At 36.2% G+C, this 14,172-nt stretch overlaps 1 protein-coding gene across 1 annotated transcript in view; it reads right to left on the bottom strand.

Moving 5' to 3' along the window:
* The window catches only part of LOC106129376 (ATP-dependent helicase brm), a 28,952-nt gene that overhangs the window by 12,932 nt on the left and 1,848 nt on the right, over positions 1-14,172 (bottom strand). The window contains exons 2-19 of the mRNA XM_060954432.1: positions 10,406-10,971; positions 8,968-9,247; positions 8,534-8,620; positions 8,217-8,317; positions 7,600-7,738; positions 6,649-6,838; positions 6,214-6,352; positions 5,603-5,777; positions 5,282-5,389; positions 5,052-5,172; positions 4,030-4,159; positions 3,459-3,540; positions 3,136-3,293; positions 2,557-2,734; positions 2,044-2,286; positions 1,517-1,683; positions 1,033-1,221; positions 441-599 (exon numbers count right to left, since the gene is read on the bottom strand). Coding sequence (XP_060810415.1) covers positions 441-599; positions 1,033-1,221; positions 1,517-1,683; positions 2,044-2,286; positions 2,557-2,734; positions 3,136-3,293; positions 3,459-3,540; positions 4,030-4,159; positions 5,052-5,172; positions 5,282-5,389; positions 5,603-5,777; positions 6,214-6,352; positions 6,649-6,838; positions 7,600-7,738; positions 8,217-8,317; positions 8,534-8,620; positions 8,968-9,247; positions 10,406-10,971 — 3,212 coding nt within the window. The remainder of the gene's footprint in view (positions 1-440; positions 600-1,032; positions 1,222-1,516; positions 1,684-2,043; positions 2,287-2,556; positions 2,735-3,135; positions 3,294-3,458; positions 3,541-4,029; positions 4,160-5,051; positions 5,173-5,281; positions 5,390-5,602; positions 5,778-6,213; positions 6,353-6,648; positions 6,839-7,599; positions 7,739-8,216; positions 8,318-8,533; positions 8,621-8,967; positions 9,248-10,405; positions 10,972-14,172) is intronic.

Raw genomic sequence — 14,172 nt, forward strand, 5'->3', positions numbered from 1 at the left:
TGTGTAAAATATTCGAGTGCTTTTCATTAATAATGAAGGCTTTACTATCAATTCGGCTTGTTAATGACCGGCTTTGTGGACCACAACTTCAACAAATTAAAAATCAATATAAAAGGTCCACATAACTGTTTAAAGGCCTGATGGATTGCTTTTGAAAGCAAATAACTAAATCTGTCTGTAATTTTTGAACATTTTTAAGAAACTCGTATTTTCACAAGATACATTAATAAACCTGTGCAGAATTATATTTTTTTAAGAAACTCGTATTATTATCAAAAAATGTTGCCATGTTCACATTTTCTTACCATAAAATTGTAACCAAGGCGAATTTTATTAGTTTAAACATAATGAAACCCTAATTATGTTCAATCGCCTGATATTATTTTCTGAATATTACTTATAATTTAACAGTGCCAACAGTCGGAAAAAAGTAAACCCACCTCAGATACTGAAAGCCCCTCCATGAAAGATAGTCCTCGATAATGGTCATGCATTGCGTCATTTGGCAGAAGACCAGCACTCGATGCCCTGTCTTCTTCAGTTTCGGCAGAATACGGTCCAGAAGTTCGAACTTGCCCGATACACGGTACAGGTCTGGTCTACAAAGAAATACATACGATTATTTAGCATATTTTTCTCGAAACTATGTTTTGAGTTTTTAATTGACTAATTATTTCTTTAAATTTCCGCCGTATTCGGGTATTATCGGATTACATCACCAGTGGTGTACAGTATTTTCTACTTTCATAAGATACATCAATAAACCTGTGCAGAAGTATAATTTTTTAATGGCGCGAAAATATATTAGCATTTGATACTCTGATAGGCATCAGAGCGTGCCATTTGATTCCGCGAAATGAACTGTCCGCTATTACTATTGAGATAGCAAACAAGAGACATTTTTTTGGATCTAGAGTTTAATGTACTTGTAATAAGGTCGTTAAATTATTGAGTTTTCAATTGGTTTGTTTCGATTTTTTTTAATTTCTTTGTGCAATAATCCATATAAATACTGTTTGTTGTATAACTTACCCGCTAACCACAGTCCCTCCTGAGCCGACGTGGTCGCAGAACTTTTCCTCGATGTGCTGGAACATGAACGGATGGTTGCACAGCTTCCGGAGCTGCACGATAGTGTTCATCAGAGCTTTAGCGCCGCCCTTGCCTTTGTTGCCCTTCTCTGACCCGTCTGTCAGGAGTACACCCTTTGATTGCATGTGCCTGTACGATGAAAAGAAAATTATAGTTGAACAAACTTGCACAGCAGGCGCTGCACGCAGCTAATTTTGCAGGTGATGAACTCCAAATTGTCGAGTGTCGTGAGGTGTGAATGATAGATGTAGACCCGTGGAATGTACGTCGGTTATTTATTTTTTGAACACAGCAAAGTATATCGGGTACTATCTTCTTCAGGCGCCACAGCAGGAACGGACGGAACAATTTGTGTAGACAAATGTCACTATAGTGTCATTCCCCTTCAACTCTAAGCTAGAAAAGTTAATCGTATCAAACTCACTTGTAGAGCACGCGCTGCAAGCCGCTCATCTCGCACTTGATGATGTACTCCACCTTGTCGGGAAGCTGGCTCTCCACCTCCTTCTTCAGGCGCCGCAGCAGGAACGGGCGCAACACCTTGTGTAGACGACGGATGATAAGGATTGTTTCTTCTTCGTTCAACTCCACCTACAAATAATATTTACTTCGTAAACTCTGCACTTTAGAAGAAATATATAAAAACAATATGCATATGCAATTCATGTAATAAATAAAAAATAGAGGTTTTGAACGCCTATTAAATCACTGTCAAAGGTGTAATGTTGCATCAATAATTAGCTGTTAAAAGACGGTAACTGTTTAAAAGACCATAACACAAAGGTACAATAATTAACACTTCTGAAACCATTTTCAGCACAGCAGCAAGAAGTTGAGCAGCGCCCACAGTTCAGACAGCTTGTTTAGGAGCGACATGCCCATAAAGAGAAGATGGTGTGACGTGATGCTACGCAAAAATAAACACTAAGTGAGACTATAGCGGTATCTTACCTTTTCTCCAGTAGTAGCAAACGGCGCATTGAACCACTGTTCGAAAGTGGAGCAACTTTTGAATATAGAAGGTAGAAGGAAGTTAAGCAGCGCCCACAATTCAGGCAACTTGTTCTGCAGCGGCGTGCCCGTGAGGAGCAGCCGGTGTGGCGCGATGTAGTGCGTGTTCAGCACTTGAGTCAGCTTGCAGTGGTGGTTCTTCATACGGTGACCTTCGTCGATTATCATGTACTTCCATTGCACCTGGAGGCAAAATATGAAGTTTTAGTACTTTAGTTGTTTCTAACAGATACACAAATCACGAAAAAAAATTGCTTAGTGTGCTTTGTAATTTAATAACGAAGTATATAGTTATCATTATTGTCGTCCAAGTTACAGGTTTATACGCCGCTATGAATTCGGTAGCTTACCAAGTTAACATTGTAGTTTATTTAATAAAACAAATCAGTTATGGCATGAAAAAAAAAAAAAAAAACAACAGCTCAATGTAAAACATATGTTCTAAACACGAACCTTTGCCAACACAGCCTTATCCTTGATGACGTACTCATACGTAGTGAGGAGTACATTGAACTTGGTGGATCTCATCTGCGCTTGCACGAGGCGCCGCGACTGTGGCGAGCCCTTGTACGACACCACGGTCACTGTCGGCGCCCACTTCTCGAACTCTAACACCCAGTTAGAGAGCGTACTGGGAAAAGTGATAACATATTGAGTAATATAAATTTCTAAAGAAAAGAATTGCTTTTTTCTTTTTCATTTTATGCTTCAAAATACTAATGCAAATTGAAATAATATTGGATATAGATTTTTCATGGAAAAATGTTTATTATAAGTAATTAAATTTTAAATAATTTCTTCCAGGTATAAGATCTATATAGAAACCGCGAGTACAATTTTCATTTTTCATCCTGCAGATTAGGATTCAGGTTAAAAGAAAACGAATCTATCTGCTACTTCTTTGACATGACGGTGCTACAACAGCCCCTCGGAAAATATAAGTACTGTACGGTAAAGACAGTTACCAGATTCGATATTAATTTTTCTGTATAGACACATACTTATTTTTCTTCAACTTTAACACACATTTACCTCAATGGCACGATAATCAAAAACGGCCCATTGACTTTCTTCTTCTCCATGAGATAGGTGACCAATGCAATTGTTTGAATAGTCTTTCCGAGACCCATCTCGTCTGCCAAGATACCGTTTAGATTGTTGTTGAACAAGGACACAAGCCATTCTAACCCCTGTGAACAAAAATATGAATTCAAAATTACATTACAACCGCAAATAAAATGGACATATTACTCTGTTCCAACAAGGCTGTCTGGGTGGTGAAACATTATTCTATTTTATAAATTAAAGATATGTGTCATTCAAATTACGATGAAATTAAGATTGAGTTAACTTGCCTTGATCTGATATTCTTTGAGTTTTCCGTTCACCAAAATGCTGGCTTGTTCTGTGACAGACTCGTGGACTGTATGTGCAATACTGGAATAAAAACATCAAAATAAATACAATATGTCAAATCACAAAATTATTTTGCAGTCATCTTTTTACATCATTTTCAACTATTTGTGAGCTTACACAAACATTTTTGTGATCAATACCTGTACTTGTTCAAACAACGGGTTTCTATCTATAAGCATAAAAAAATTAAGCCATAAGGTCATTTAGTATACCATATTATGGCAAAATGACTTTAAAGAATTACTTTCTTTCGCATAATGCTTTACGCATAACTATTTAAAGTATTTTAAAGCATAACTAACCTAACTTGGCGTAAAAGTTAATTATGGCACATTTACCCGTATGCCAAAAATCAATTATGCCTTAGTTAGATCCATTATGGCAAAACTGTTATGCCAAAGAATATTAGGAAAAAATAATTTATGCAAAAAAAGTTTTACCCTGAACAACATACCTAGTCGATAAATGACGGTGGAATTGTGAATATAAGATAAGATAAACTGCACTCACCTATAATAAGTCTGTTCCTCTGTCTTGTACTCATCGTCTTCGACCTTGGCCTTCTTGATCATGTCGCGAGCCTTCTCTTCGTCCGTCTTCTCCTTGTCATCTTTGCCGTCCTTCTTATCTCGCCGCTTTTCTGTAAATGTCGACTCGGATTGTCATTTACATACATTTTATCACGCCTGTTTCTCATAATATAAAATACCTAATTATATTCAAATGATCTTTTTATTTTAAATAAATAAAAAAATATGCAGGGATTATAGGCGTGACTATATGCATGTATAAATAATACGGGGTAAAGATTATGATACAATCAAGTATAGGTACATATTTTTCAAGCTTTCTTCACTCTATGACTAGATGATTACCTCATTATCTATTTTTTTTCTGTTTTTCTATTTTTTATGGTGCAATAAAGTGTCTATCTATCTATCTATGATTACAGATGCTGATATATAAACTTGCCGATAAACACAAACCTAACCCTTATGCACTATCGTTGACAACGCATCTTCTCTCGGTTTCTAACAGTTTGGTTAGCTTAAGCTATAGAAAAAGACATAAGCTTCGTGAATAGACCCTCTGTTTGTCATATTGTATTATATATCCGTTTGCTGATTTAATTAAAAATATATCTAAAAAATGTGCCGTGTGGTTCCCGGCACTATTACAAAAAAGAATAGGACCACTCCATCTCTTTCCCATGGATGTCGTAAAAGGCGACTAAGGGATAGGCTTATAAACTTAGGATTCCTCTTTTAGGCGATGGGCTAGCAACCTGTCACTATTTGAATCTCGGTTCTATCATTAAGCCAAATAGCTGAACGTGGCCATTCAGTCTTTTCAAGACTGTTGGCTCTGTCTACCCCGCAAGGGATATAGACGTGATCATATGTATGTATGTCAAACCTTAATGGTTTCGCTATGCTAAGTTAATACCTACTCAATGTTTTGTAAGATCTTTCATACAATAATAAAAAAAAAAAAAAAAAAAAAATGTATCTAAAAAATAAACAAATACAAACCATCATCGTCTTGGCTGTCGTCATCGGAGTCGTCGGAATCGGAGAGCACCTCCCAGCCGGGGTGGGTTTCCATCCAGTCCTTGAGTTGAGACAGCAACGGCGCTTCTTCGCCTTTCAGTATCTATAAACACAGTCGTATAATAATATTTATACGATAACACGGCCCTTACGTAAGAAAAAAAACTACTTGTCATTTGTTTATAATGACATATATATTATATTAATTATACCTCTCCAGTCTTGGGATCCATCACGCTGACCCGAGAGTCTGAAGTTTGTGAGCTGTCATCCGTAGCGTCGATTTCGCCGCCTTCCAGCAACTTCTTCTTTCTGGATTTCTGTAACCCATATTATTACATATTATCATCACTTATAATTATAAAGACCCAAAGTCAGACTATATTTACATGGGAAATAAAAAGGTCATATGAAAATAAATAGGTATTTAATTTTTCAAATATGTAGGCGGGAGAATTAATTTAAAGTCATTCGCGAGCGTTGTGCTCACTGCTTATAAAGTTTAATGAACATAGGAACTACTTTACACTAACCCGCTTCCTTTTCTCCTCCTCGGCCTGTTTCTTGCGTTGCTCCTGTTTGTGCTGCTTCACCATCTCCGTGAGACTCGCGATGTATTCGTCCGTCTGCGACAGAAGGAACGCCAGACGCTTGTCTTTCTTCTGATCGATGAGCTTCCTGTACCCCTCTTCGTCTTCTGCCATCAAACTAGGAAATAAGAAATAATTTATTATATTAATAGATGGCATGGTGCGAATATCAAAAGTTAAAGAGAATGGTTGAATAAGGGTTGACGGGAACTATATAGAGGACAATGGTGACAAACGGTCACTTATTGAAAATGTCATGGTATGAAAAAAGGGTTCTTACTCTGATGTGTTTTTTCAAGGTTTGAGTGGCAGAAAATGCTTAATGGCATTAAGTCCACCTGTTGCACATTTAACGTGCATTGAGTTTTAATAAATTACATTTGGTTCATGTTAAAAGGGGATAAAATTTTAAGTTTCCTGTGAAACTGTTATTCTGTACTCTCTATATATTGAGGTTCCAAACTGACAATCAGTCAATATGGGTTTTTCGTCAGCAGATAGCAATGAATTCTTTTAAGACTAAGCAGGAATAACATAAGTGTGTTCTATCTTACCGTCTCATACGCTCCTTCTCAATGCGCTCCTGTTCCTTCTTTTGCTCGCGCTCAGCGTTCGCGTGATGGTTCATTATAGCCTTATTTATGCGCGCCATCTTCGCCAAGTTGTTGCGATGATACTCTTTGAAGTCTTTGGCTAAACAAATTAAAAGATGTAATGTAAAAACTTTTGTGCCTCTTGCCTTTCTTTTTTTTCACATTTAAAGCAATAACTATGTAAACTTATTGGATTGGTGAGTACATTATTGTTGGTTAAAACGGGGTCTTCTTAAATGTTCTCATGAATGACATGTTGAGAGAAAAACAAGGTATTTTTAATATACTAGTCATGCTAAATCGCCTGCTATGATATCCACTTTAGGTGATGATGAAGTAGTCCTATTCATACAAATACTATAACATACAAGAATCACGTAAGTTATTTATTCTCACCATGCTGCAGAACAGTCTGCAAGAACTCTTGATGCTTCTGGCGGCGCTTCCTCTCGGCCTCGAGTTTCTGTTGCTTCTCCAGCTTCTCAGTGGCGCGGGCTTCCCTCAAACCCTGTCTCTTTGTGCGCTTGTACGCTTTAATGTTCACTGCAGTTTCTAAAGTCGTATCGCGACGCACTTGACCCAGTATCTAGAAAAAAAGTACACTGAATTTTAGCTTTCTGATCTACGTCCATTCAAGCGATGCGACCAAATGTCAGACATCAGCTTTTTTGATGATGAAAATATCCTTGTGTAATAATAATGCTCAATATTCACCTTTATTTTTACATATACAATTACTTATAGTTACTTAATTATAGAAGTAAAATATATGGTATTGCCGACTTTTTTTATAGATCTATTAAAACCTATATTAATGTGGCCAGCGCACGCCATTAAAAGTTTCGGAAGAACTATGTTTCTCGATTTACTTTATGAATATTGATTTTACCGTCTAAAATCTATTTTAAAACAAAAATATACCTATAGCACTTCCGGATAATGTAGCTTGCTAATGGTGAAAGAATGTTTGAAATCGGTTCTGAGTTTATTCGTTACTAACATCAGAGTCTTTTCTCTTTATAAATAGTGTGAATGTGGATGCGCTTCAGGAATTTTTGAATTTGCTTAATTTTTGAAACTTTATAATTCATTTTTGTATATTTGTAAAGAATAATCTCAAAAACTACCGGACTCAATTTCACGAAATTTGGCACAGTCTTTATTCGGTCTATTCTAAAATAGACCTTCGGGAGTAACAGACGACTTTTTTCTGGAACTTCGCACGAGAGAGGAATCCCGCGTTAAAGTAAGTTTTATTATAAAAGGCTGCTTTGTTTTTCTTTATCACCGCCTTTTCAGTATAGAGCCGTGTATTATTAATATTAATAAGCCATTAAAACTGTTTACCTCTGCGCGGAGTTGCTTCTGGAAGTTGAGCACGCGCAAAGCTCTCAATTCAATTTGTGCTTGCAGACGGAGGTCGTCCGACATGTTGGCTGGAAGGTTGGATAATATCTCCATGCGATGCGCGATGCGGGCAGCAATCCTTATTAAAAATATAGTTTATTTGTATAAAAGATAATGTCTTCATATTAATAACTAAAACCACAGTTGATGTAGACGTAAGGACAGACCAGAGACATATTTATTGTTCATGTAAAGTTGCTTAACATGAATGATGATAATGTGGAACATGTTGTTAAGGATAATTAAATTGTTTGTGTCTGAACTCTACATACATCCTACTAATATTATAAATGCGAAAATTTGTGAGTGTCTTTCACGCAAAAACTACTGAACCGATTACGATGAAATTTGGTATGTAGGTAGCTGAAGACCCAGGCTACCCCTATTTTTATCCCGGAGTTCCCGCGGGATTGATTCCATGCGTACAAAGTCGCGGGCGGCCTCTAGTTTAAAATAATAGTATTATGCATTTTGCATAACCAATGTTTAAAATCACACTGTAATATCTAGTCTAAAGATTAAGATTGCTAAGAAGTTAAGTGATAAAAATCAATTACCTGTTTTCCCTTTCATTCAAAATTTGTAACGGATCGAGGCCCACTGGCTTGGGTATGCTGGTTACACGGTTCTGCTTAGCACCTGGTATTGGTGCACCAGGCTGTAATAAATAAAACCTTATAATTTAAAATTTCAATCTTGTTGTAGTCTTTTGAAGACTGTTTGCTTTGTCTACCCCGCAAGGGATATAAACGTGATCATATGTAACGTAATGTATCTTTACTTACACTCAATTCTCTAAAAGGTATGATAGATATCTTGCTAGCAAAAATGTGTGCAAATTCTAGTTTTATAGGTATAATGAATATTTTGTTACCTGCTGTTGCTGTTGTTGAGGCGCGCCCGGCCCTGGAGGGCGCTGCAAAGGGGCGGCGCCTCGCATCGGCGGAGCGCCTCCTATTGGCTAAGGGAAATTATTTTCAACTAAGTAAATTGAAAAATAAAATTACTTTTCATAATATTGATTTGTAATACATTTCCAATTAAGAAAAGGAATAGCTAATAATTCAACTAAATAAATTCAGTCATCCATCCATTCCGATATAAAGAGAAATAAGCTCAAAGATTCCATTACATACATACATACAACCCAAGCTAATAAAAGCGTAGTAAAAAATAATAAGAGCAGATCTTCTTATTTCTGAAAATTCACAAGAATGAGAAGCCATTCTTTATCTTTCTATGTCATATCTTTTTCTTTCTATTATATGGAGTCTTTTTTCCATACATTAAATAAGAAATTGTCCTTACCGGATTAACAAGTGGCGGCGTGGGTTGCGTTGGGGGCGCCATCTGCCCCGTCATGGGCAGCGGCGTGGGCGGCGCGCCGCCCTGCCCCCGCGCCGCGTCGGCCGCCGCGCCGCCGCCCGCCTTGCCGCCCGCGCCGCCCTGCCCCTCGTAGGGCGGCGCGGCGGGCGGCGTGGGGCACTCGGGCGGCGCCGCGCCCGACCTCTTGCCGGCCGCCATCAGCGCTGTGTCCGGCGGCACGGGCTGGTTCCGCGCCAAGTTGCGGTACGCCGATATTTGAGCTCTATTGATTACGAACAGATAACAGCAACTAAATTATTGATCTTTTAAATGATAAATCTAATCTAATAATCTATACATATAATAAAACAGTGAAAATATTTTGTCTGTACAATTAGTATTTTTGACTGAAATGGATAGAGGGACACTTATAATGAATAAAAGAAAGCAAATTTTTTTTTTTTTTTTTGTCTGTCTCTCTGTATGTATGTATGATCACGCTTATCTCCGAAAGTACTGAACCGATTTACTTAAAACTTTCACCAATTGCTTTGTTTTAACTCAGAAAAACATTTAAAGTTTGTTTCATCAAAATCGGTTCACTAAAAAAAAGTAATCGTCATTTGAATGAACTTAAGGCGAGTTTGCCTGCAAATAAGATTACGCGGAAATATTCGAAATTTACGCGGACGAAGTCGCGGGCAACACCTAGTCTATAATAAATAATAAACTACAATTACAATCACAATCCAGACCTTTAACAGATTTACAGCTAATTCTACAGTATCCTATTCCCGTGCTCAATTTATAAAGCCATAAATAATAACAAAAATACTCTTCAATGTGCTATATGCGAAAAAATAACCATAGGAAGTTCTAAAGTAAGTAAAGTAACTTAATTAAACGCCATTTAATGTGTAATTTGATTCAAACAAAAGTAAATAAAGATTCTGCTATTTTATTCAACAGAGATTGCAGTGTATTTTTGTTTTATTGATATTGATAAAATAAAGAGAAATTCTAGATTATCTGAATTTTATATGTTAATGTGAACCGTATCTAACTCTGATTTAAAGTTTTAAAGCAAATTTTAGTTTAAGTAAATTTTCAATTGGCCATATTATATCAGTCTCAAAGTATATCACGCTTATATGAAATCCACCTGTGAAAACCGCGTTCAAATCTGTCGAGTAGTTTCAAAGCTATAAAGTCATAGACAAACAGACAAAATTCCAAAATTAGTATTTTTGTTGTTTGTTACTCTTCTTTCATCGTACCCAACAGTTTTTTATTTTTTGAAAAAATTTTCTTGTACATACACCTAATATTTACTGTCGTCATATATATATTAATAGTTGGTTGCCAAGAATTAAATTACTTTAATAATAATCTTTGAATAGGTATATAAAACAAAAATAAAATTTATTACATAAGTACTTACTTTAGTTGACAGATTTGGGTGTTAGAAAATAGTCCTTTACTGGGGTCTTGCGAATTCGATCGTGCTCTAAGCAGAAGAAGCTGTGAATATCTTGGATCTTCTTGAAGACCTTTTTCCTCCATCGAATCTATTGCTCGTTGGAGGGCGTTTAAATTATCAGGGCCAGGAGTCGCCAGCGAGCCTTGCATTGGAGAAGACGATGTCGGTCCGCCGTTAGCGGAGGAGGTAGGCGGCGGCGGGCCCTGGATATGAGGAGGTGTTTGCGCCGCAGGCGGATGTTGCGAAGCCCCGGGTTGCGGTTGTGCCGGAGCGCCCTGAGCCGCGGGAGGAACCGGCCCTCCCGCGGGAGGGGGGCCGTGCCCATAGGCGGGGCCAGGGGTGTGGGGCGGCGGGCCCTGACCTGGCATCAAAGCATGGTGAGGGGGCATGTGGGGAGGTGTGGCAGGAGGCATTCCTTGTCCCAAGTGGCTCGGATGAGGCGGGGGGCCTGACATCGACATAGGCGCGCCTGGTGGCCCCGGTGGACCATTTCCCGGCGGAGGGGGTCCCCCTGACATTGGATGGCCCTATAATGAAAAAATAAATGTTAGGAAAACAATATTTAATAACAATTGTGCCGTGTGGTTCGTGGCACCAATAGAAAAAAGAATAGGACCACTCCCATCTCTTTTCTATGGATGTCGTCAAAGGCGACTAAGAATTAGGCTTGTATACTTGGGATTCTTCTTTAAGGCGGTTATTATTATTTTAATGGCAAAAACTTGTTGACATCTAAGCCATAGTGATTTTTTGTAAAAAAAATGGTAAACCTAAACTTATATTGCATTTTTGGAACTATTTACAATTTAGTCCTAGTACAGGCAAAAAAGAATGTTATTTATGAAGTTACAGCATTCAATTCAAAAGAAAGATCTGCATTATATAAATTAGATGTAGTAAACAAAACATTAATATTTTTAAGTGGTGTCACAAATCATGCTGGGATTGCTATGGATGTTATAGTTGATGATTGTTGCACCAGCAACTTTGAGAGCTTACTTCAAACAAACAACATTGAATACAGTTCTGTCAACCTTGGTCCTACGTCAGTACGCCATTTAAAAAAAAATACCAATAAATAATATGTACATAAAGCACCCTCAAAATTATTTATCTTAACAGGTTTGGAGATATAGAGATTTCTGGAGAAGAGTATATCACTAATACAGATCGATTCCCGGACTATAGAATCTTGATAGCACAGATTAATAAAATAGCAAGAGATCATAGTATAAGAATAAAAAAAAGAATTATATCACGAACTCATGACAAAGTGGAATTGTTTGTATTAGAAATGATAACAAATCCCAATAATCCAGGAGTCTTTATTATAAGTGGAGAACAAGGTGGCGACTGGTTATCTCCTTCTGTGATGATGAACTTTATAAACAAGACATTGGGACATGACTTTGGTTTGGAAGAATTAACAAATTATTATAACTTTTATTTTGCGCCCTTAGCTAATCCAGATGGTTACATTTACAGCTGGAGACAGGTATCATCAGACAGTTAAACATCATTATTCTTTAATTTATAAATTCATATTAGTATAATTATTTTTGAACAAAATAAATTTATGATGATTTTACTATTTGAAAATGGTTAGTAGTTTTAAATTCAGTGTTCCCCTGTGTGTAGAGTTCTTCTTTGGACAGCAAGTATTTATTCTAATATTTAAAAAAATTTCATAACCTTCCAGGATGTGTTTTGGGTAAAAAACAGAAATGCATTTTTTCCTCAAACAAAATGTAAGGATGATTCAGACTTTGCTGTAGGAGTAGATATAGACCGAAACTGGTATTTTGGAGAAAACGGTAAGCTTAATTTTGAACTTATTCCACAAAAAATACATACATTTATTTAAAAAAATACAACATGATTATTCCATCCATTCTGTGAATCAAACTCCATGAAATTTTGTACACATATAGTTTGAAGTAGGGAGAAGAACGTATGAACTTTCACGTAGGCGAAGCCACGGGCGATAACTTCTTTTTATAAATAGAACAATACAAACCCTAAGACAAACTAAAATTTAATTTCATGTTCACAACAGATGATGACAACATATGTTACTCAATGTACATAGGGCCAAGTCCTTTATCAGAAAAAGAAACAAAAGCTTTTTCTGACTACATTAATTCCAAAGCTGACAAGCTGATGGCTTTTATTAACCTCAGAGGTTCTGGCCAAAGAATCATTACAATTCCATATGCTTATACAATGGATTATTCTATCAATCATGATGTCATGGTAGGCTCATTCTTTACTACATTATACAACATTGTCCATATTATAACTTCATGCTACTGAAATAAAAAAAACATTATGATTTTACTTTTTGGATGGTTACTGTATGGCTAAGTAAATATGAAAAAACCATTGTTTAGAGATTTTCACAGTATGTATAGCCAATAGAACAGAAACAGAATCACTACCTCTAGCAATAAACTTGATACCTACTTTGAAGTAACTAAATCTAGTTGCAATCAGATGACTTGCTGATTTAGAATCTTTACTAATTTAGTGCAAACGTAGATGAGAAAGTTAAACAACCATGTAATCTGCACATACCAAAGAAGAAAAACTTAATAATATCTGTTTGATTATTTATACTTCTATGGATCTCTTTCCTCCTGGTATTAATCCCAGTTAAATCCTAACCTTTCTGGAAAGGAAATTGGGACAAGCCGTTTGACTATAATCCAATGATCATGGCAAAACTTGATTAAATGAATGTGTGCTATTCCCTTAGTCACCTCTTACTACATCCATTTGAAATAGATGAGAGTGGTGGTCCTTTTTAAAGGTTACAGGAAACACACAGCACATTACACCTTGTTCTTTTTTTGCACTTATGACTGTTAATAACTAATCACATGTGTTTTAAAGATGTCAATTTTGAAATCAACAAATCACAAACTTGGAAAAAAATATAATGTAAAATACTTATATGAACGCACTGCAAGATATTTTTGTGAGTATTTTTTCAATATTACTTGTTGATGAAACTATTGAAGATTATTGGGATTGTGGCAAGTGGATAGACCTCCAGAAAAGAGGTGTGATGTTATATGTGTATGGATGTATATTTTTCGACATTGATATGCCTGGCTGGCTAATGCTGGTAAATATATCAATAAACTTTCTTTGATTTTTCTTGTGATCTCATATGATTTTATATATGATCACTCAAGTGATATCAATCACCATTTGCTGCATTTGAGGCAAGGCGACAGATCAGTCATTCAAGATTTTATTTTCAAAATGTCTTTCAACATATCTTATTTCTATTTTAAAATGGAAAGGTCCTAAGTTTATTAATATAAAACAATAATATGTAATACAGTGATAATTTTGTTTAGATAATTTTTCAGGAAACAGTTGTGATTGGGTCAAGAAAATGTTGAACATTCCTGTTGTTTACATGATACATTTACAAAATTTAAAAGAAATCCTCATGAGCCCTAAAGATATTGAACCCTTGAGCAGGGAAGTCACTACTATCATTAACGAGACTTTAAAAATAGCGAAAAACATTTATGGTCCTCTGTTTAACAGAAAAAATATGCTACTTGCATCCACTAAAACATTTTTAGTAGTAGCTTTAAATATTGTTTTATCAATTTATTTATAGCTTAATAAAACTTTTCTTTGTACTATTTTACATTATGCTCAGATTACTAAATGTTACTTCAATGTTTTCTAAAATACAATAAAGCCTATAA

Source organism: Amyelois transitella, chromosome 4 (genome assembly GCF_032362555.1).
Source record: "Amyelois transitella isolate CPQ chromosome 4, ilAmyTran1.1, whole genome shotgun sequence".
Taxonomy (NCBI): domain Eukaryota; kingdom Metazoa; phylum Arthropoda; class Insecta; order Lepidoptera; family Pyralidae; genus Amyelois; species Amyelois transitella.